The 22,705-nt window shown below is 47.0% G+C and overlaps 1 protein-coding gene across 1 annotated transcript; it reads right to left on the bottom strand.

Annotated features, from left to right (window-relative positions):
* Nucleotides 1–225: 225 nt before the first annotated feature.
* DNAJC16 (DnaJ heat shock protein family (Hsp40) member C16) lies at nt 226–22,262 on the bottom strand. The gene is made up of 15 exons (XM_066637811.1): nt 22,206–22,262; nt 16,346–16,531; nt 16,028–16,094; nt 14,065–14,404; nt 12,588–12,772; nt 11,736–11,840; nt 10,122–10,280; nt 9,012–9,142; nt 8,396–8,579; nt 7,776–7,958; nt 7,136–7,212; nt 4,595–4,675; nt 4,405–4,500; nt 3,529–3,696; nt 226–1,655 (listed from the first exon to the last, which is right to left on the bottom strand). Exons 2-15 carry the CDS (start codon nt 16,510–16,512, stop codon nt 1,265–1,267), a joined length of 2,334 nt encoding a protein of 777 aa, XP_066493908.1. The 5' UTR covers nt 16,513–16,531; nt 22,206–22,262; the 3' UTR covers nt 226–1,264.
* Between the last annotated feature and the right edge of the window lie 443 nt (nt 22,263–22,705).

The raw sequence follows: 22,705 nt of genomic DNA, 5'->3' as shown, positions 1-22,705 counted from the left end.
AGCCTGGATATTACATATAGATCAGCTGAAAGTATAAAGCCAACCAGAGACATTTTTGGATCATACTGAATAGTGAGCTTTGCAAGGGAACAGAGAGGTAAGGGGACAGTGGAGAGGCAGCCTTGCAACTGTGTAAACAAACATCAGAATAGAGACCAGTTTCAGAGAGGCTGAAACTAACAACTTAACAGAGAGAGACAGAGAGAGAGAGAGAGAGAGAGAGAGAGAGAGAGAGAGAGAGAGAGATTTGCCCAAAGGAAACTCAAGTATAACAGACAACTGGGTGATACAGTAGTATTGAAAGCAACTTAACCCCACCCTAAACTTGGGAGATACAATCATTAAGAGACAATTTAAGTTCCTTGATACAAAGAAACACCCTTAATGACTGCTCTAAGATGTACTGTGGCTGCTTCAAGCAGAGATGCCTGGAGGGTGTCTCACAATTCAGTCGCCTTTCACATGGTTCTTGGCTCAAAGCACTTGATATATCTACAGCCTATGGGCATGGCTGGAGGATATGGCTCTAAAATATATATCTTCAAAAAGAAAAATCAGGCCGCAAGCAGCAGGAAGGCATTGGAAGGAACCTACAGTTTAAACAGCTCACCATTTCATAGGACAGTTTTGGTTTGGTTGAACCGCCCCTCCTCCCCCTCAATGGCTCTACCAGGGAGGGTGCACAAAAGGTTTAATAGCTCTCCCCCTTGCCCATTCCATCACGCATGTGGTACAAAAGGGAGATACATCCTAGACTGCTTACTGCAGGGACAAAACCAAGGACTCCCAAAGTTGCAGAGAGCGCTTTGCCCTGTAACATGCATGGGAAGAAGGCAGAGTGGCCTAAACTGCATTTAAGCCAAACACAAAACCATCCGTTGTTGTTTAAAAAGATTGGTATACAAGAGTTCCCACAGCGGAAAGGCCCAAGGTCCTCATCAGCAGCAAAGAAACTCCAGAGGCAGAACTGGAGCAAGTTGGGAAAGCAAGAGGCTGGGGGCGAGGGGGCAACAGCTACAATCCATCTCCGATTGTACAGCTTCTGAACATTCAAACCATTTGGTACAAGAGTCAATATCAGTGCATTTTCCATCGCTCCTAGGTCAAATATGTGGGAAAGATGCTTCTAAGTTCACTGGGCCTAGGAGAATTTATCTAGAAAGCTACCGCCTATCTGACACGATGCAAGGTCCCAGGAGAGAGATGCTTGCGGTTGTCCTCTTTCAGAGTCTGCAGCCATCGATTCTATCTCCAAGCCCTTGGTTCAGTCTAGTGCAGGCCACGAGGGGATATAAAACCTTTTTAAGGAGCCTTCTGAGAGTCGCTCCATCCACAAGGACAGATTGTTGAGTTTGCTTTTCACCAACCGGACCTGCGGGCTGCAGGAGGTCTTCCCTCGGGCCTCTCCCAGGTCTGAATCCTCACAGGATCCCCCCAGGATGTCCTCGCCATCCTCCAATTTGTGAGGCTTGAAGAGACAGAAGTATTTTTTGTGGCCGTTCAGGGCCAAGACATAGCCTGTGTAGTCACGCTCCAGAAAGTGCTTGTCGTACTGGTTTGGGATGGGGGCAACGTCCTGTGCAAACTCCAGCACATACTCAAGCCACTCACGGTGTTTGTCCAGGTTTAGGAAGGAGAAGTGGAGGCAGTTGCTCCTGGGGGGAACAGAATAAAAGGGTCCATTTAGCATCTCTCCTCATCCAGAATAATAATGGGGAACTGCCCCCAGGTTTAGACCAGATCTGCTGGATGAAGACTGGCTGTTAATCCAAGTCGATTCAGAGCCCATTGCATCTCCAACTGGCGTCCAATCCCTTAAATCACAAACATACCCTGTTGGAACCAATCCCTACTCTCCCCCACCCCTCACCACCCAGCCACTCTTGGAAAAACTACGTTCTTCACATCTACATGCCTAGCACACTGTGTTAGAGCATGTCAGGCACCTATGACAGAGATGCCCCTCCATACCACTTTCTACCTTTGCCAGAGCAGCAGCCAGGTTAAAATGGGGAGAAGGAGTGGAATTCTTCCCAGGTTTGGATAAAAATCTGAGTTGGCAAAGAAGCATTTGGAAATGGTACTGCTGGCCTTGTGTCAGAGGTGAGCATTATGGGGCTCCAAAACTTGTATGTTGCAGTCCAGAAATAAGGACCCCGGTTAATTTAATGCAGGGATTTGTTCTGAAGGCAGAGAATACCCACATGAACTTCCCCAGTTTCCTGCATTTGGCCTGCGAAGGCGACCTATAGGAGCCACACTAGAAGCCACACACAACAGGTTCACCTGGTTTGTATGGTCCATGCCACTTGGCACTGGGTCTAGGGTTCCAGGAAGAATGGGTCTTATTTCCCTGCCCTACCTGTGGGTGCCAAGCATGGAAGCTCGACTTTCTGCAGGTCAAGCAAGGACTCTACCGCTGAGAGGTAGCCCTTTCCCAAAGCGACTGGATTCTGATCCACAGCAAATGAAAATAGAGTAGCCGCCATACCCAGGGACTTCCAACACTTTTACCAGCCACAGAAGGGCAAGGAGCTGGAAAGGGAGCCTGACTCCATACTCAAAGGAGCATTCCACACCTGCAATACCAGCTGCTTCTCTCCCAGGAGCTGGATTTTGTCTTGGGGCAAAGCAGCACTTCAAGATGATCAGCCACTGCCATTCTTGCTGTAGCAACACCCCCATGAGACTCCTGCACTGCCCTCTACCTGAAGTTGCCTTGGAAGAATGCTGGAAGTTCCAACTGGTTTCCAAAACACTAACTGGAACTCACTAAACAGAGTATTCAACTCCAGTCTTGTTCCACCTCTGCTGGCAACAAATACATTTCCAATTCAGAGGGTCATTTTTGACCTTTAAAGTCTGTGGCTGGGATTCCTCAATGACCACCTATCTCCCCAGGTACTCAGGTGGCACTGGAAGCCACGTACCCCTCTCGTTTGAGTTACGACGGGTAGTACATAATGCATAGCCTTTTTCATTATGGCACCACAGCTGTGGAACGTGCACCAGGTTCCATTACTGCTCACTTCTTGAGGGGAAGTAATGGTTGGCTGGAAGAACTTGGGGGGGGGGGAGCACAAGCTGACAAGTCCATCATATGATTTCTACTGAGGTCTCGTTATTGCAGCAGTTTGCTCTCTTCTAGCTGTTTTTCCTTTCAATGGTTATAGGATTTCATTATTAACAACCAACTGCTTTTGCCTTTGAGTTTCTTCACATCAGTATTTCTGCTTAGTTTCCTATTTTGAGATCAACAGAGGTTGTGATGCCAACTCAAGACTATAAGCAGATTGCCCAGGAAAAAAAACAAAACAACAACAGCATATGGAGAGCAATTCTGTGGAGTGGCCAAGGAGTCAGGCATCTGCTAGTGGAGTAAGGAGTGTGAAATGCAACTCTGTGAGTTCAGTATCCCACCAGGCAAGACACTCTTCTTCCATATGCTGAAAGACAACAATTATTACTTTTCTGCAGCAGGACAAACCACCAGAAGTCACCACTGGCAGAGAAACTCCCCATACCCACCAGGTGAAAGTGTAGACCTCCAGAGCAAATTTCTGAAGCAGGATTGTTTTGGTGGGGTTTGAAAGGATCAGCACCACATTCATGTGTCCAGGCCTTAGGCGCACCAGGTTGCTCATGTAGGTGATATCTGTTAGTTCCGTCACCTCCACAAAGCCCTTCTTAGGAATCCTGAAAGAACCAGGGACAGTCATTTTTGGAGGGGGGGGGGGAGAAGAGGTCCAAAGGTCAGGGATGAGAGCCACCAGAAGGGGCAGCAGTAAAATGGCAGCAAACAAAGACCTGTAACTTTCTAGTACACATCCAAGGACTATTTGTGGGCTTCAGAACAGTCCTGAAACCAAGGACATTCCCACCTTCCTACAGTCCATTATTTTGCAATTCAGTCGCTTTCTCCTGCAGAAGCTGGCCAGGATTTTTTGCTTTAACCCCATTTCTCTCCTAGGTATCTACATTGCATTCAGTCCAGTGGTGCTCCCAAACCAGCTTCAGTTTCTCCCTAATGTGACTTAAGGCCATTAGCTGCTCTGTTGCCAGGCATGTTGGGGTGAAAAGGATTTAAACACCTTTAGGCAAAGCCACAGTTGCTGACCTTCCAAAGCCCTTGCCTCAATTGGTTGTACACCATGGACAAACACAATCCAGGGTTCAACCCTGGGCACATTTCCAGTGCCAGGGAGTCCAACCCTCTGGGAGCAGAGGCTGGGAAGACCATGAAGAGCTGGGTTCAAGGCAGACTACTACTGGATCTCTGACTGAGGCATCCCATGATGCATGTGCCTGATGCCTGCCTAGACCGTGGCTCTGCCCAGAAGACCCCAGAGGGCAGTGGGCTAAAGTTATGACCCAACAACTGCAGAAGGAATGATTCAGAAGAACCTGTTGTCTTTCGTGAAGCCAGTGTCATTCTTCTCGCTCTTTGGTGGATTGTCATCTTTCTTAGCAGGAGGTGAATCTCTCTCATCGCCTGAATCACTGAAAAACAGCAGTTAAAACATCATCATCATATTAGGTTGCTGATCAGGAGTGAAAATGCAAAACAGAATGTGAATATCTAGGAGCTACTTACCTAAAAGCCTGAACAATAACAGTACCAAAGAGGATGAAGAGGGCTGAGAAAATCAGGGATAAGAGGGGCATCATTTCCCGCCTGCAAAGAGAAGTCACACCTGAAGGTCAGTGCCAAGCTAGAACTCACTGCCTTTTGGGGGTGGCCCATCCGCGAAGCTGATTCAGGCAGTGAACTGGGGGGAAGGGCACTCCTGCCTTCATTCGCTTGCCACCACTGCTCCTCCTCTTCCCTGGATTCAAAAAGGAAGAGGGGAACAGGATGGAGAAGGAGCTGAGGAGGAGAGTGGGGGGGCTAGGCCTGCCTGATTTCCCTTGATTAATTTGCATGTTTCAAACCTACACCCCTACATCACTAATGTATACATCTGCACTGAAAAAACAAAACAAAAACAAAAAAGAAGGCTTGGTGTGCACATATGGTTTTATCTTTATGATTCTTTATGTGTGGTGTTTACCAATGCACAAGAACACAAGTGCAAGTCAATGAACACTTCACAAAAAGAATCTTGACGTAATAACATCAAGATTGCTATCAGGGTTGAAGGAGGGGCTGTCAGCAACCACACACTGATCCAGGGTAATAGCACCTAGCAGTTAACATGCTTGCTCCCTTCTTCTCCCTGTGCTGGTGGCAGCAGTTAACCAAAGGCTCTCTCTGAGCAACCCCCCCCCCCCCCAGAACAATACTGAACTTCAGGGGTCTCTATCAAGATCACTCTCGCAGTAATGCCTGCAGAGTGAGAAGACAAGACTTCCTGTACTAGGGAACAAGCAGACTTAAAGTTAAGCTGTAAAAGATTCATTAAAACTCTCATAAAAGATACAGGGGATAACAAAATGAACAAGAAGGAAGAAAAAAAAGAGTATGGAGAATTCATTATGGCAGTAAAATGATTTTAATTAACCTGCAGTAATACTGGCTGCCAGCAGATGGCACTGAGACACTGCAGAATGTCACACAAAAGTTTTAACTCATGGCTGCTGCGGTGAAATTCAATGTAAGCTTCTAAGGGCGCAATCCTAACTCGCGCTGGATGCAGGCAGGGCAATAGCCCTGCGCTGCATCCAGAGCAAGTTTGGGGCCAAAAGCAGCACAGCCTGAGGCAAGGGGAAGCCTTTCCCCTTACTCTGTGTCGTGCTGCAGCGGCCCCAATGGATCTGCTCAGATCTGCGCCACCTAACAAGATGGCGCAGAACCTAGCAGAATGGAGCAGCCGGAGGCCGCTCTGTGCCACGCGGAAATGGGGCTAGGATCTGATATAACTGTCGTATCCTGGCCCTGCCTGCTGCTCTCCGTCCGTCTGCCCTCTGGAACACCTGCCCTCCCGCTGCCTAGGAATGCCTTCCTCCTGCTTCCTCCACTCCCCCCCAGACCCCTGCGACGGCTGAGCTCAGCCAACACAACTCACCCTCTCCCGACACAACTCACCCTCTCCCTGGGGCCTGGGGCAGCACGGGGAGGCCAGCGCACATCCATGTGCTGGCCTATCTCCCCAACAAGTGACACAAAAGTGCTTTATGGCACTTTTGCAACACTCCCAGGCCAGCACAAGGGACTTGCATCAGCCCATCTGCATTCTAGGATTGTGCCCCAACATGAAGACAAACACCAAAAACAACATTAAATGCCTGCACATTTTCTACCTACATAGTTCCTTATCTTATTTTACCAGGGTGATGGAACCACCAACCTTTTCCCTTGCTTTCTCAGTAAGCAGATGGTGGGCTCTCCTCTGAATGGCTGAAGAAAGACAGAGAACGCGCACTTCTGGCTGGGAAGCTGTTTTCTCTCTCGGCTATAAGGACGTCATCATACTATCTGATCTCTATCTTTTCCTGGCCGACAGCAAGGAGGGACCTGAGCTGGCTCATCCCTAACTCAAACGTTTCTGGATTCCAGCAGAGGAAACGAGAAGCAAGTGGAGGTATGCTTACAAAAGCAGGGTCTGCGAAATACTCTTTAGTAGCAAATACTGTTTGATAGCAGGGAAGCAGCATGGACATTGTAATGGGGGGGGGGGAGAGAAGAGAAGCAGAGGAACTGAAAACTATTGCAAAGCGCACATGTGCCAACTCTGAAATTATAGACATTCTAGTTGCAGCAGAATTCAGGAGGAGCGGAAAGAAGGTCAGGGTGAACTAGAACAAAGGACTGGGAGGAATCCTCTCAATCCTAGTTCGTATGACTCCACACCAACCAGCCAATTTCTCCCACCGTCCAAAGAACCTCTGCTTTTGCCTCAAATACATTTCCTGAGACATGGTCAATGTTACAAAACCAAAACTGAATGGTTTGGAAAGAAAATGCTGGCGCCTTGGTCTGATCCGGCAAGGCAATTCTGACATACTTAACTTCGGAGATTTCTCCAGGTAAAACATGCTTGCCTTTATTCTGCAGAGGACTCTATTCTAACCTGCACAGAAGGACATAGCGCAAGCCACTTAAATATTAGGGACCATTTCTGGCTTTTATACCCAATGTGCAAAATACCCAATTGAAGAATATCACTCAGAGTCATTCTGATGACAGGATTCGCACCAATTGCTATGGAAGAGGCTGTCCCAGCAGTCCGAGATATAGTCCATGGCAGAATAGATCCATCGAAGGAAGAATACCTGCAATTGTGCCAGAAGAGAAAGGACAGGATTACAGCCATGAAGACCCAGCAGCAAAGCAACTCTCTCTCTCCGTGCTCTTGGCTGCAAAAAATGCCTTGGCGTACAGGATGGAAGGAACTAGGACTGAGTAGCTGCCCTCAAGGAGTTGATGTGGGCAACACAGAGGTAGCTGCACCCAGTTTCAGGAAACTCTGGCTCTAATTTCACCCCAACTGTGGATTCATTAGATGGAATGGAGCAAGTACCCTGCACTATAGCTAGTTGTCCCCCTGTAAAATGAGATTATCAACAGAGGCTATCAGAGGCGAGTGGAGAGATGGAAACAGGTGGTGCCCCCTCATCTGCAGCTGCCCCTTACCGATGGACAGCCCTGATCAACAAAAGTTGTTGTCCATGAATCTTAATTATGCAAATTAAGGTCTGCCCAGCAACTTCTGGGTTAATGTACTTCAGACCGAGTTGGGAGTCTACTATTCATGGTTGCAAATGCTGGAAATGTTTGATGCTGAACACAAAGAGCCCACCCCCGACCACATACACACACCAGCAACCATGCTTACGGGAGCAAGTTCATCATTCAAGTCTGGCAGGACGGCATCAGAGGAGAGAAGACCAGGGTTTGTCCTTAGCTGGTCCAAAAGATCCAGAAGGATGAAGTTGTCTTCGAAGCTGCCACTCCAGGGATCTTCCAGGGATTTGTAGGCAATTCGCCCGGCATTGTTGCGCCTCTCCAAGATGGTCACCTGCACAAGAGTGAAAGGGAAGGTTTGCCCAAGTGGCCATGGGTAAATTCTTTAACAGACGCTGCAAATCAAAGGGGAACATCAGCAGGTCTGATGGTTACTCAGGTTCAGAGGCTGCTCACAGATTCCCATGCCTGAAACTTCAAGCTGCAGGAATCCAGAGTCACATGACCAAGAAGATGAGATGGTATCTTGGGCTTGTCACCCTCTCTAGAACACATTCCAAACCAGCTCTTGGACTCTTCTCTCCCTGGTAACCATACACGTGCAGGCACCATCTGCAACAGGAGACTCATTGGCCTTGCCTACAGGATTTCTCTATCTGGTACAGTAATGGCTGAGGAAACTGCTGCTACCTACCCAGAAAACATGGGGTGAGGTGACTACGCATTTTAAAAATGAGAGCCAACAAGACTCAGTTTGGCCAGAACACTCACTGCTGGCTTCCCCCGAAATCGCTCGTCATCCGTCTGCAACATTTGTGTGAACTCCCACTGACGGTTGCTGTAGATGTGCACAAATCTCAGGGCGTCTCTCGTGTTGGCCAGAGCAAAGGCCACAAAGGCTTCGTATTCCTCTGCAAACTTGTCGCCTTCAATGGTAATCAAAACCACACAGTACCTGGAATGCCACAAGGAAAGAGAATTACAGCTTACATATTTGGGAAGATCACGCTCAGAGATGTGACTGGAGGAATGACAGAAGGTGGTTTTTCTATTTTCTGGTCTTTCCCTCCATTCACCACAGTGGAGGAGGAGCAGAAGAGGCAGGTGCACAGACCAAGGCAAATGCCCTTGCCAATCAACCACTGGCAGCAGCCACCTCAGTTAACCTCATGGACAGCATGGGCCTGATGCCTCTCAGTCTCAGTCCTGAGACCCATAATCAATCCCCCCAAAGGATTTCTTGAACTGACAATGAAAAAAACTAGGCCCTGCAACTGGGCTGTTAAGTAAGGGGAGCACTTCCATTTGATCAGAACTAATTCCTACAAGTCAAGTGTTGCAGAAGAAGGCAAACAGCACAACAGAAAAGAACTACTGCACGGCTCACTTGCGCTGCCGGTGAGACTTCTTGGCAGGGCACAGCTCCTGAAAAAGCTTCTGGCTGGTGAGTCTGGAGGCCATGAGGAACTTGTTCTGGGAGAGGAAGTCATCAATAAGTTGCTTTTTCATGCCCCGGGCCTGGAAGGAGAGTGGAAAACATCAGCTGAGCCTGAAGGGAGGGCTGTCAATCCTTTTTCTCAGGCATTGAAAAGGCCCAGGCTTTATCTAAAATATTTATATTGTACTTTTCAACAAAACTGTTAAACTACTTTGAAGTAGCAAGATAAACAAAACCAAATGGTTCTCAGTCCTGAATATAAAAGGAAGCTCAAGCAAGAAAAGATACTGTGCAGAGATGCAAACTGGGACAGTTGTTCTCCACTTAAAAGTGGGGTCTCTTGAAGAGAGAGACCTCTTTGTAGAAGCCTTCCCTTCCTCACTTGTCTTCCAGGCTCACAGACTTCCAGGCGAGGCCCTACTTTTCCATTCTAAATACAGCACTAGGCACTATTTAATCAGTAACATAAATGAAACATTAATATAAATCAGTGGAACAACTTATTGGGAGTAAGGCTCACTTTACTCTGCAAAGGGCCATTTAAGCCCCATTTCTATTACTACTACTACTACTACTACTGTTGTTGTTGGCATCCTTCAGTCTCAGAAGACTATGGTGTCACGCTCTGAATGGTGGTTCTGGAACAGTGTCCTCTCCAGTGTGCAAAGCCTGGGTAAAGTAGGTATGGAGGATAGGCTGTTACCCATGCAGCAAATCCCCCCTCTCCACGTCACTGAAATGGTCCAATGGAAAGGCAGAGGCCAATACGACTGGTTCCAGCGGCGTCGCAGGAGTTGCCAGAACGTGACTGTGTTCAGCCATGAACTGCCTCAGGGACTCCGGCTCCGGATTTTGCCTCAAGGTTGACTCCTGAAGCCTTTTCCATAACTGGATGTAGCCACAAGGCAGTGGAGGTTTGGGATCAGAGTTTTCCTTCTCTCAGATGAGCTGCCTTCCCAGGCTGATGAGCCCCATCTACCCAGTGGGTAGTAGTACTACTACTACACTTATTAAGCTCAGCCTCCACTGCAGCCACAGGCGACAGACACAGAGCCATACCTGGATGACATCAGCAGGCTTATCAATGTGCTCTTTGAACACCATCATGGTGGGTGTGTAGACATTGATGTTATACTGGCTGGACAGTTCTTCGGTCCCACGGAGTCCAACAAACACATATCCAAAAGACAAATAATCTCTATATGCAAAAGCGGTCAGCTGGAAGGGAAGGGAAGGCAAGAGAGAGAGAGAGAGAGAGAGAGAGAGTCAGGCACCACAGAACTGTCTTAATACTAGGGCAGTGCGCTTTGCACTCAGGCTTCAGTCAGCCCTGCCCAAGGACAAACAGGTGGAATGTGAGGAGTTGCACCTGCCAGTTGCATGCAGTTCTTGAGAGAAAAGCTAAGGTGGGATGTGGGCTGACACTCTCAACTCTGAAGGAGTGATATGCAAATCACAGACAATTACAGGATGCAAATTAGCTTGTCCCCTTAGCACTCCAATGTGACTCTTCAGGTCATCTACTTCAAGCCACAACCAAAACCCACTTATTATTGTTTATTCGATTTGTATACTGCCTTTCTCCCCGAAGGATACCCAAGGGGGCTTCTTCAATTCCATCTTCCACTCCCATTTGGTATCACCCTAAAACCCTCCCCTGGTCCCATTTTCACCAAGCCAGCTTTGCTTCTGCTTCCCAGACACAGATTGCCTCCCTCTTCTGTTGCATGGGGTCTACCCCTCTCCTCTCCTCTCCTCTCCCCTCCCCCACTGCCACCAAGATACTACCTATCAATTGGGAAACAAGCTCAATTCTGCCTCGGAGTTTCTCTGTTCACACTAAGAACACATGGATCCATCTAGCCCAGGAGTTTCAAACTCCTTTCATATCGTGCACCAAATGACATTCATGGCAACTGCTGAGGGCTAGAAGTTACATTATTAAACAGGAAGTGATATCATTAAGCAAGAAAACCACTTTTTCTCATGTAGGAACTCATGCAAAAGGAACTAGCTGCAAATGACAGAAAGGAACATATGCAAATTCTGATCGTATTTTCAAGATATGAGAGAGCCCAATTCCCATATGGGCCACCCTTTCACCAGGGCCACATCTGCCAAGGCGTCACTTCACAACTCAGCAGCTGAGAGGTGGTCCACAAAGTGATGCCTCAATGGAAGGAAGCATGTGATAGTTGGGCTCTCTGAGTGCTGCAACATCATCTCCCATTCTCATCCCTCTCGGTCTGCCCTTTTCTAAGCAGCATTCCTTCTGAGGCTTCCTTCCATCGCTCCCTCCCAGAGCCTCAGCATGTGTTGCTGAAAGGGTGTTGTTGGAACACACCAATTTCATGTGGGTTGGATGAGAAGCCTCATGTTCAACAACCCAATCTAGTCCATTAGGGTGGCTCTTCAGAGACCTTAGCTTCCAGATCTTTATAACTGGAGATGCTGCTGGGGATTTAACCCAGAACCTTCTGCATGCAAATTAGGCATCTTACCACTAAGCTAAGGCCCTGCCCACAAGTGTGGAAGCCCCCCAAAAGTGCTTTGGAACATCTTGCCCACTCCGAGGGCTGCAGAGAGGAGGCCCAAAGACAGATGCTTCCTCCCAACTAAAGGTGTCAGCATTTTTCTTACTGACAGAGAAGAGACAAAGAAGAGACACTTTACCTTGTACAACAGTGGCACAAGGGGCATGTGATCAAACAGGAGAACGTGGGGCTTATTCTCTTTTTTCCAGTTTGACAGGAATCGGACATAGTTTTTATCTGTAATCTTCAACATAAAAAAGGAATATCAGTCTTAAGACAATAACCCATTTATGCCCAGCCCACAAATGTACACATTTGATCCCTGTTGCATATATGAAACATTGGGCAGAAATGGCTTAAGCGAAATAGGCTGGCTGCTTTGGACAGCTAAACAGACATTTCAAAAGTGACACAAAAATGACATAATACTCTGGAAGATCCAGCTTTTGCTTTTTACTAAATGCAGCACTGGAATGGGGAGGGAGCTGCCACTGATATCCTAAAAGGGGCACATGACCTGATGGCAATGAACACTTTCTCCCAAGCCATTTTCCTGATCTAAGCTACCAGCTGGCCAAGCTGTGAATGTGTGTGAGAGAAGGGGGGGGGCAGGAGAAGGGTAAATGACCCTTTGCCCCATGGTACATTTCTGATCAGAATTTGTTTTTTGAGCACTCAACCCCACAGTCTGCATTTAAACACACAGAGTCAGAACAGCAGCCACAGATCTCCCACAATAATATGTTGTTCAGCCCCAAGCACAGGGTTCCTAACACTTCATGCAAATTAAGGTAAACATTCCAGAACCCTGGCATTTAGATTTTTTTTTTAAGCCAGGAAGCTCCTGGGGAGGCCATCTGGGTTAGCCACAACCTTAACGAGTTACTGTGAGGATAAAAAGGGACGAGAAGGGAGAACCGAGCAATTCCCAAACATTCAAAAGCCATCAAATTAGCAAAGCACTTCAGAACAAGCAAGAGGTGCTCCTTACCTTCTCGACAAGGTTCCCTGGAAGAAGGCTCTCAACAAACTGCCGCAGATTTTCCCGAACCACTGCATTGTGGAAAAAGGTTATTTTTCCATTGATGAGTCCCAGAATGGATGGAGTGCTGTGCGCTCCAAGGTGGTGTGCCAGACGCCTCTCGTACCCAGCATGAACAACACCAATTCCCACGCCTGAAGGAGGAAAACAAGACCACAAATGAAGGACAAAGCTAAATCTGAACCTCTTTTCTAAGCTGTAACACAACTTCAGGGAGTCTCAAAAATCAGAAGGTTGCAACAAGATTATGGAATCCAGAGGCCTTAGGAAAGAGGCTTAACCATAGCTGCAATGTATGCAGGAGAGATGGGCAAATTCATTGTGGCTTGATGAGTCACAGGACTGCGGCCCCTTTAACTCGACTAGAAAATGAGTCCTAACGGGCGGACTTTCCAAGTCATCCAGGCCTGGGAAGGGGATGGGTCTGGCCTGGATCCTAACCCCCCTCCTGACCAGCCCAGTTTTACACTGGGCTGCTCAGATTTGTGCTGGCACAGATCTGAGTAGCCCCATAGGGGTGGCTTGCACACAACACAGGGCAAGGGGATAAAAATCCCCTTACTCCAAGGTGCACCACAGCCACTTCCTAACCTGCTGTGGATACAACACAGGACAGTTGGCCTGCCTGTTCCAGCACAGGTTAGGATTGGGCTGCCTGGTGGTGAGGGGGGTAGAGACCATCTCCAATGAGGAGAGGCTGAACAACTTGAGCATGCTTAGTTTGGAGAACAAAGTAAAGAGGAGGCATGTTAGCCATCTAAAAATAACTGGCATGCAGAAGTTGAAGCAGATTTGTTTTCAGTTGCTCTGGAAGGTAGGACCAGGACATAGGGATTTAAATTACAGCGAGAGAGATTTTGATTAAACACTTCCTGATGGTACAAAGTGTTCAGCAGTGGAGCAGTCTGCCTCAGAAGGTGGAAGACTCTCCGTCGTTGGAGGACTTTAAGAAGAGTTTGGACAGCTATCTATTAGGGGTGCTGTAATTGTGGACAGGCTTCACTGACTGGGGGTTGGAGTCCATGCCTGAAGGTCCCTTGTAGGGTTACTACAATTCTACTGTAAGCTGTTAGGAAATGGGTGCAAGGCAATCCCTTCTCTCTTACCTCCCTTAATTTCCCTTTTTTTTAATCCCAAGTGACTTCCTCAACATTCTGCAATTGAACTGCCCCCAACATTCTACAGGTCCTGGAAGCTCATAGTTCCTTGCTGGGCTATGGGTAAATATATATTTTTTTCCTTTTTAATTTACAAGCCAATATACTTTTGTATTCCTAAACAGTGCCTACCTCATTCTGGGTGGCCCTATTTCGGTTCAAAACTTATCAAAATGGAAGCTCAGTTTTAGAGGACAGTATGATAATCAGTGTATTGATTCCTGCCCCAAGCCCTGCAATTAAGTCAACACCACTCTTGCAGTGCTTACCCAGCCCTTCGAGCTCCTGAACCACCTCCTTCCATACAGGCTCAATGTGGATACAGCTGAAGCACCAGTCTGAAGTGATTTTAATGAGGTAGGGCTTTTTGAAACTATCAGGCACAATCTCTTGGACATAGTGAGAGAAGTGCAACAAGTACTTCTCGTCAGAGGAGTCTCGACGATCGGAGTTAAAGGGGAAGTGAAAGAAGGACTCGTCGAAATAAAAGCTTTCATGGAAGTGGTGAAACGGGCGGTGCTGATGTGGCTGCTGTTGAGGATAACCTTGGTTTTCACCCACGTCGCCGTACCGATCAAAATTTAGCCTCTTTTCCTCATTGGAAAGGATCTGTTTCAAGGCAAACAGGAAACTTTTAATCCCTTACAATGTCAGTAAAGACTCTGGATGGGGCCAGGGTCACCCAGAAGCATATTTCTACTCTTTCTGACTCATTTTCATTTTTTAAGGTCATAACAAGAGGAGGGTTCTATGCTAGACCCTCCACAATAAATCCTATTGCATCTTTTATTTAAAAAAAACTGCAGAAAAACATCTAAACTACCAGTATACAAAGTTCTTTGTAATTTTTACAAGGAGCATGTGGAGCTGTGGAGAGGCTGCGGGGGGGGGGGGGGGGAGAGCTCCAGAGTGCTTGGTAATGTCATTGCCAAGCTCCAGAGCACCCTGACTCAAGCTGTGTGGAACTCCAATTTCAGCAGCACATGCAACTTAGTTGGAACATTGCCTGTATAGCTTTCAAACATTCAGGTACAATATCTGAACTTATTGCCTTCGTGCCCTGCTTAAGGGCCTCACAGAGGCATCTATTTGTCCACCATGGGAAACAAGATGACAAACTAGATGTTTACCTTGGGCCTGATCCCGCAGGGCTCTTCTTATGCATTATGAAAAAATTCTGTTGTAACTGCTCTACACAGGAATGCTACTCTACCTGATGTCTAAGTTTCTTTCTCTATTATTACAGTCAAATGCCTCCTTAGAACACATTTGTTCCTCCTGGCTTTTCCCAATTGGTCCTCCTCCCCTCTCTCCTTCATAAGCCCACAGGAAGGGTTTTAACATTTGTGCAGCTCCAGTTGATTTCAGGTGCTTTATAAATAACAATTTTCCAAGGCCCACCAATAAATAGCAATCATCACGAAAACTCTAACGGTCTTTGAGGGCTGTTACTTCCAGCACAGCAGAAACTTCCCACCTGTTTATCCCCTGTGGGGCAAATAACAGTTCTGAGAAATGGTGAAGATTAGTTAAGTGATGTTGGAGGAAAGGTTTAACCACCCACTCCCCTGGTCAGCCTCTGCACCCACTGTCACTTGCATAGCTGCTTTTAACTTAAAAAGAAAAAGAAAACCCAGGAATCTTGAATCTCTTGCCAAATAACAAATCTCCTGCCACTTTATCGAGTTTGGTCCTTAGGCTGCAATCTGACACACTCTCAGTAAAAAGTAAGGGACAGTTTTGGGACTAGATCTCAAACAAACATGGAATGCAATCATTTCAGGAACAAGTTGGAAGAAACTGGAGAAGTGGGGATCAACCCAAGGGCTACTTCAGAGTTCCCCTTCCAAATGGCTCAATGTTCCTCACTCTGCATCTCCCAGATTCTCACTAGTTGGAAGTATTTAAAGACTCTAAAGGGTTGTGACAGTAAAAAGGATATCTAGTCATAAGGTAAGTAAATGAACCAGCAGGGCTGGCCGATCCATGCAGCCAACTGAGGCGGTCTGCCTCAGGCACCAGGTTGGTAGTGGGCAATTGCCTCTCAAGCTCCGCCTCCTCCCACTTCTTTTATTTGTACAGGAAAAGGGGATAAACCCAACGAGGACCCACGAAACAGAGAACGAGCCTGAATTCTCCTGCCCTCTCATCTGTTCCTCTCTTCCTGAACAGGAATCTTCCCAACTTCAAAACACAAATCCTCAAACATAGTTTGGAAAGAAGGCTTAATACCTCATAAGCCTTGCTGATTTGTATGAACTTATCCTCTGCTCCTGGGTCCTTGTTTTTGTCAGGATGCCTGGAATGCAAATAAAACAAAACCAAGTCAGAAGCCTGATCGCACAAGGCTGTCAGCAACAGTGCAACACTGGTACTGCACTGACAACAGAGGCTAAAATGACACAAAAGGGGATGTCAGCAAAGCTTCACCTGGCATCTACAGCTGCACATGACTTGGCAATAAACAACTGGGAGGCCTAGCAGACAACAGTTGGCCAGTACCTAGATAATTGAACCACACACTTTCAAGTTCTGCCTTGATTCACTTACCATTCCCGGGCAAGCTTCTTATACGCTTTCTTGATGTCTGCTTGGCTGGCTGTCCGGCTGACTCCCAGAATCCGATAAGGGTCAAAATCGACAGCAGATAAGATCTGCAGGACCAGGACAAGGAACAGGACCACCACCAGGGACACACTTAATCTTTTCATTTCCATTTCACTTCCTGTGGAGAACCTGTATTGAAAAGTTTTTACAGGTACAAAACACAAAGGAGGAAAATGAGGACTGGGGGTACAGAAGTCTCAGGTCAGTGTCTGGTTGCTTCACCCTTGCTCAGTGGTCACAGACTTCCCTCACTCACAAGCTGACCAACTGCTTTCCTTTTTTCCCCCTCTCTTCTTTACCCACAATCCCCAGGAACACTGCTATCATGCAACCAAAGCTGCTTTGGTCCTACCATACAATTGTTTGGAGGGGTCCAGATCATGTCTTCCTTGAAACTATAAGCAAGCTAAATAGGGCTTCTAGCCAGAAGCTTGGATGTATCATCATTTCCAGCATTAAATAAAATAATTACCCAAGTAGTAGATGAGGAGAGCACGGCACCTCTACAAGTGCATCAACAAATCAGTGATGTGCAGCAGCCTATATTTTTCTCTTGAACATTTTCCAAATCTAAAAAAATGGATAGTTTTAGATATAGAAAACCTTCAACAGAAAAAATATGTGATGTGAGACAGCCTATATTTTTCTGTTGAAAAATAAAGACTGTTCCAAATACACTGGTTTAATAAAAATTACCACCGTAATGAAATCAATACATTTTCAGACACAGATAATGTCTGCTGTTGCTTACTTTTCCACTGAAATTTTCCAAGGAACTTCTCCAGATTCTTCAGAAAACAAGCTTTAAAACAAATTGACTTTCAGAATGGAGTTAATTAAACAAAATATAACAAATCAGTCCCTGACATGAGAAGAAACAAGAAATTCACCTCAGCATCTTCCAAATTAAGCACGAGCTGGGGGAGGGGGTGCATACACATGGATAGTCTGTCAGATTTCAAACCTGAATCTGCAATGCAATTCAGATACAATTCAGAAGCTCAGAAAGCTTTACTCTACATACATCTGAATTACAGTATTTTAAAATTAATTTTCAAAAAAATAGTGGCAAATTATCTCTTCTCACTATAAGGAAAAAAACATCAAAGAACATTTTTTTCTAGGGTGCTCAGGGTATAGGGTACATCTTCCTCCTCAAATGTTGTTCTGCTCTGGTTACTGAATGACTGGCCCCAAGGCACCAGGTAAGCCTAATGGCTGAGCAGGGATTTGAACCCAGGGCTCTCCTGTGTAAGTCTAATAGTATAGTCGCTACTACGCTACCCTGACACAAAGCACAAGGGGCCTTGTAGAAAAAGGATTGTTTTCTTTCTCTTATCTTGCCAGTTGTCTGGTGAATAGCATGATCTGAAACCCATACTCAGATCTTACCCCTGGGGGCTGGGGGATAAGAATAGGCCCTCAGTTTGGCTGTACCTGTCGTAAGAGGCGACTAAACAGCCACCAGGTAGACGGGACTCGTCAGCCTGGGAAGGCAGCTCATCTGAGAGAAGAAAAACTCTGATCCCAAACCTCCACTGCCTTGTGGCTACATCCAGTTATGGGAAAGGCTTCAGGAGTCAACCTCGAGGCAAAATCCGGAGCCGGAGTCCCTGAGGCAGTTCATGGCTGAACACAGTCACGTTCTGGCAACTCCTGCGACGCCGCTGGAACCAACCGTATTGGCCTCTGCCTTTCCATTGGACCATTTCAGCGATGTGGAGAGGGGTGATTTGCTGCATGGGTAACAGCCTATCCTCCATACCTACTTTACCCAGGCTTCGTGCTCTGGAGAGGACACTCTGTTCCAGAACCACCATTCAGAGCGCGATACCGTAGTCTTCTGAGACTGAAGGATGCCAACTCAACTCAAATCTTCTTATGTGCAACTCTCACCTTTCACTTTAAACTTAAGCTACCTTCTGGGGCCTCCAACCCTGCACCAAACATCTGTTCCAGAGAGCCTTGTACACAGCCTGCTGCTGCATGGAAGCATTTGTAGATTGGGGTACTAATCTGGTGCTGGACTTACAAGAGGATCAGAAAGGCGTATCTTCAAAAAAGATCCCCACACACGCACGAAGCAAAATCATTAACACAGCAGCAGCACTTCCCCACTTGCCCTATCATCCCACTCAAACTAGGGAACAGTCACTTCCACAAAGCTAACACAAGTCCTCGAGGGCCCTATGATGAACCAAAAGACTGGCCTTTGGAAACAAGATGACAAATCTCTCCAAGCAAAGTTTTCGTAGTTAAAATGCTATTCTACTGCTTGCTCTCTGGATTTTGTTAGCTTGTTTAATTGTAACTGCTATAATTTATGGATATTTTAGTTTCCTTAACTGTACACTGCCCTAACAATCACTGAAAAAGGGCTACGTATTGCCAAATAATAAGCCCCCGGTGCTTTTCGACCAGTGTGCTGCAGCACATTGGTGTGCCATGAATGAAGGTGTGCTGTGGGAGTTTGGCGGAGTATCATTTATTAGTAGGGCTGTTAGAGGATGTGAACCTTCCACCAACATGGTGTGCCTTGTCAAACAGCAAAAAAACTGATGTGCATCTTGACAATTTTATTATTATTATTAACAACAGTATTAATATACAGCTTTTCAACAAAAAAAAGTTCACAAAGCAGTTACAGAAAAAAAAATCAAATAACTAAATCCCTCCCAGCATTTCATCAGTGTGCTGTGAGATGAGAAAGATAGGAAGTTGCTGATCTAAATCATTTAGTGCAATGGTTCCCAACCTGGGATACGTGTACCCCCAGGGGTACTTGCCAGGACCTTCAGGGTTACTTGAAAAGAATTGTATAACGGTGGGAAAAGGCAGGCAGGTATTAGAATGCATTGTTGGGCTAGCAAGACAGGAAGGAAGACATCTAGCTGGCTGTGAAAGTCCCAGCAATTAGTTTCTGGACATCCATTTGTATATTATCAGATATGGATCAGTAGTTGAAAACACAAATTTCAAATAATAGCAACTACAGGTCCAGCCTATTTATATACAGATTTTTTATACACAGATTTGACTCAACATGAATGGCCCCTGCAAATGAAATTGAATGTGCTGATCCCTGCAGAAGGGGAAAAATGCATCCCTTTAAAATCAGTTTAAAAAACTGAACAGTCCTTAATAGCCTCCTTAATAAGAGGGGGGGGGGCAGCTGGCCGACAATCCAGCAATACTTTTCTCTCCAGGCGACCCCCCTCCCCCCCAGTATGTGAAAGAAAGGTGATCACTTTGCATTAGTGAAGGGAAGGACTGAGTGAAGCGCCTTTCTAAGCTCTTGGAGGAGAACGGACTGATGGATTGTCTTCTTAATGACTCTTAACTTACATCACAAAGGTCAGCAAGGTTGTTTTTAAATCACCTGAGCAAAGAAACTTTATTTTTTAAATTGATTTGCTATAGTGCGTTTTTTGCCATCCACATGAGTGCTTGGAATGGAACCCACGCGAATAATGAATCTCAACCTGTATATAAATTACAAACATTTTGCTCATATTGGGGTACAATTTACGGAAATGGGCTGCTAAGGGGTACAAAAGTGAAAAAGTATAGGGAACGACTGATCTACTGGTAGGAAGAAGGCTCTACCTGCTCTGGGAGCCTCAAATGTTCTCTCCAAGTTATACACACGCATTTCGGGGGACGGGGGTGTGGGTGGGCTTGAAACTACCACAGCTTAGCTTTGCCTCTTTATTTTAATTTTTTGAAATACTACAATTCAGGTACTAACATCTGCATTTCAGCATTACTTTTAGTTATGAAAATTAATAGGTATTTTTATTATGACCTCTTACACTTGTTTTTATTGTCAAAAATCCTGGGCATAGAATCAAGGTAAAGAAATATGAAATTGCACATAAAAATCCAGTTTCTTATCCATAAGAATTGCAGAGCCAAATGTGAGAGAGGCCCATAAAGCCCAGCATCTGATCTCCCCAATAGCAGCCGGCCAGATTCCTCAGATAAGCCCACAAGCATGGCACAAAGAAGATACTAACTTCCCTTATTGTTTATCCATAGGATTTGATACTTAGAGGCATATCTCCTCTGTACATGAAAGGCCTATCTACATCTCTCATCAGATTTAAGAATTCCATCCTCCACAACATTTGCCAAACCTTTTTTTAAAAACATGCAGCATTTTTTTTACTTTCATGCCACAGAAATACAATGCACCAATAGCAGCAGATCGCATAAGCACAGAAGAATTGCTTTGCAGTATCAGACCGATCAATACATCAGGATCATACACAACCACAAACCAAGAAAGTGTATATTCCTTTAAGGAACACACAGTGAACAAGAACAAGTGGACAGTTATTGTCCGTTGCTCTGAGACAAACAGCCTGTGGTTCTCACCTCTAAACCTCTGAAAATGCCCACCACAGTTGTGAGCGAAATGTTAGGCGAAAATCTTCATAGACCATGGCCAACAAGCCCAAACACTTCTTAACACAACACTAATAGCACCGGCCATGAACGCCTTAGATAATATTTCAACCACAAAGCTGTTCCTCGCCACCCCCCTCCCCAGCTGCCCAACTTAGGGTCAAATCCTATCCAATTTCCCAGTGCTGGTGCAACACCGCATCCTGTGGTGGGGAGGTAGTCACAGAGACCTCCTCGAGGTATAGGAACATTTGGTGCTGCATTGCGGCTGTACTGGTGCTGAAAGTTGGATAGGGATTGAGCCCTTAAACTGACTGTTTTGTTGTTGAGACCACAGAGTGAACAACACAGGAACATAAACACAAACAAACCTTCTACTGCGGTTTTTAGTCATTTCATTTTCAAGTCATTTCACTTCTGTACTTTGTTTTTACCACAAGACGTCCTGAAGGGCCGCCATGGGCAGAAAAGTGGCACAGAAAACCACTAATAACAACACTAACGGCACAATCCTAACCAATTTTCCAGCTGTGCCAGTGGAGCATGTGCAGTTGGGGGGGCAGTCAAGAAGGGCTCCTCAAGGTCAGGCAATGTTTGTTCCCACCTTAGAGTTGCATTGACCTTACGTCAGTGCTGGAAAGTTGGTTAGGACTGTGCCCTAATAAGAACACTAATCCTCCTCCTCAGCCAGCAGCAGGCTTGTGATGGTGTGATGGTGGTTGGCCATTTGTTTCCATGATCAGGCAAGGCATGAAGGCATCAGCAGCTGTTCCCTGCCACCTACCTGGCTCTCAGAGGTAGACTGCCCCTGCCCATGGAGGTTCCACTCAATTACCACAGTGGCGAGTCCTCTCTGTCGCGAGGGGCGCCTGTGCACTGCCCAGCACAGAGCTCCACAGGCACATGAGTGTGAACCAGTGACCTGTGGTGGGTGGGGAGGCGGGTGAGGCAGAGCCTCCCCGCTGGAGTCCTTCGAGAAGCGCCACCGCTGTGGGTTGTGGGTGCTTGGGTCCCTGGCGTGAACACGCACACATATGCACACGCTTGCACATGCATGCAGACAAGGACCGCACAACCTGTCACCCCCACCCAGGAAGCCCCTCCCCTTCCAGTAACCCCCACCCAGGAAGCCCCTTCCCACCCTCCTCTCCTGAGCTGTCACCTCCGTATTGCCCCTCCCCCAGGGACCCCATAGCCCCTCCCTCACAGGACTTCACCCCCCTCCCCCACTTCACCCCCTCTCTCAACCCACACAGGAGAAGCAGGGCGGGGGGTAGGTGTCACTCCCCAGTCACGTGACTCATGGGGTCTCTCACACAACGCTCCCCCCACGCCATGGGGAAGGAGGGGGCACCTAAGGGGGGGCTGTTAGGGAGGGGGGAGCCGCAATACCCACCCTCGGCTCCTGTCTCCCCGGTCCCCACTTCCGGCTCAGCAGCCCCGCCTCTGCCCACCGTCACCATAGAGACGGCGCAGCGAACGATTACTTCCGCTCCGACTCGAGATCCCACCTCCCGTCGCGGGGTGGGGGGAAACCATAGAGCTCACGCTTCTGCCGGGCCAGAGCGGCTCCTCGGCCCGCGGTGCCTTGTGGGAAAAAAGGGGCTGGCCACCTCAGGAGGCGGTTTGCGCATGCGCGGTACCTGAGCCGACTCGAAGGTAGTTTCGAAAAGGGGGTTCAATCCGAGCTGCGGGTGGTGGAACGAACAGGCTTCGCGCACTGGAGAGGACACTCTGTTCCAAAACCACCATTCAGAGCGTGACACCATGGTCTTCCGAGACTGAAGGATGCCAACAACAAGAATCACACTCAATGAGTGCTTCTGGGTTGGTGCATCAGAAGAGCCCTGCTGGTTCAGGTCAAAGGGCAGTGCATCCAGTGCAGCCTTCTGCATC

Source organism: Tiliqua scincoides, chromosome 9, assembly GCF_035046505.1.
Source record: "Tiliqua scincoides isolate rTilSci1 chromosome 9, rTilSci1.hap2, whole genome shotgun sequence".
Taxonomy (NCBI): domain Eukaryota; kingdom Metazoa; phylum Chordata; class Lepidosauria; order Squamata; family Scincidae; genus Tiliqua; species Tiliqua scincoides.
The sequence above is the reverse complement of the archived record's forward strand: the minus strand, read 5'-3'. Positions and strand labels throughout refer to the sequence as shown.

Excerpts from the sequence above, each read along its gene's own strand:
- DNAJC16 (XM_066637811.1), bottom strand. The coding sequence starts at position 16,512 with ATGGAAATGAAAAGATTAAGTGTGTCCCTGGTGGTGGTCCTGTTCCTT. Across the intron at positions 14,405-16,027 it reads AAATCAGCAAGGCTTATGAG|ATCCTTTCCAATGAGGAAAA; the intron begins GTATTAAGCCTT and ends GCCTTGAAACAG. Across the intron at positions 4,501-4,594 it reads GTTATTGTTCAGGCTTTTAG|TGATTCAGGCGATGAGAGAG; the intron begins GTAAGTAGCTCC and ends GCTGTTTTTCAG.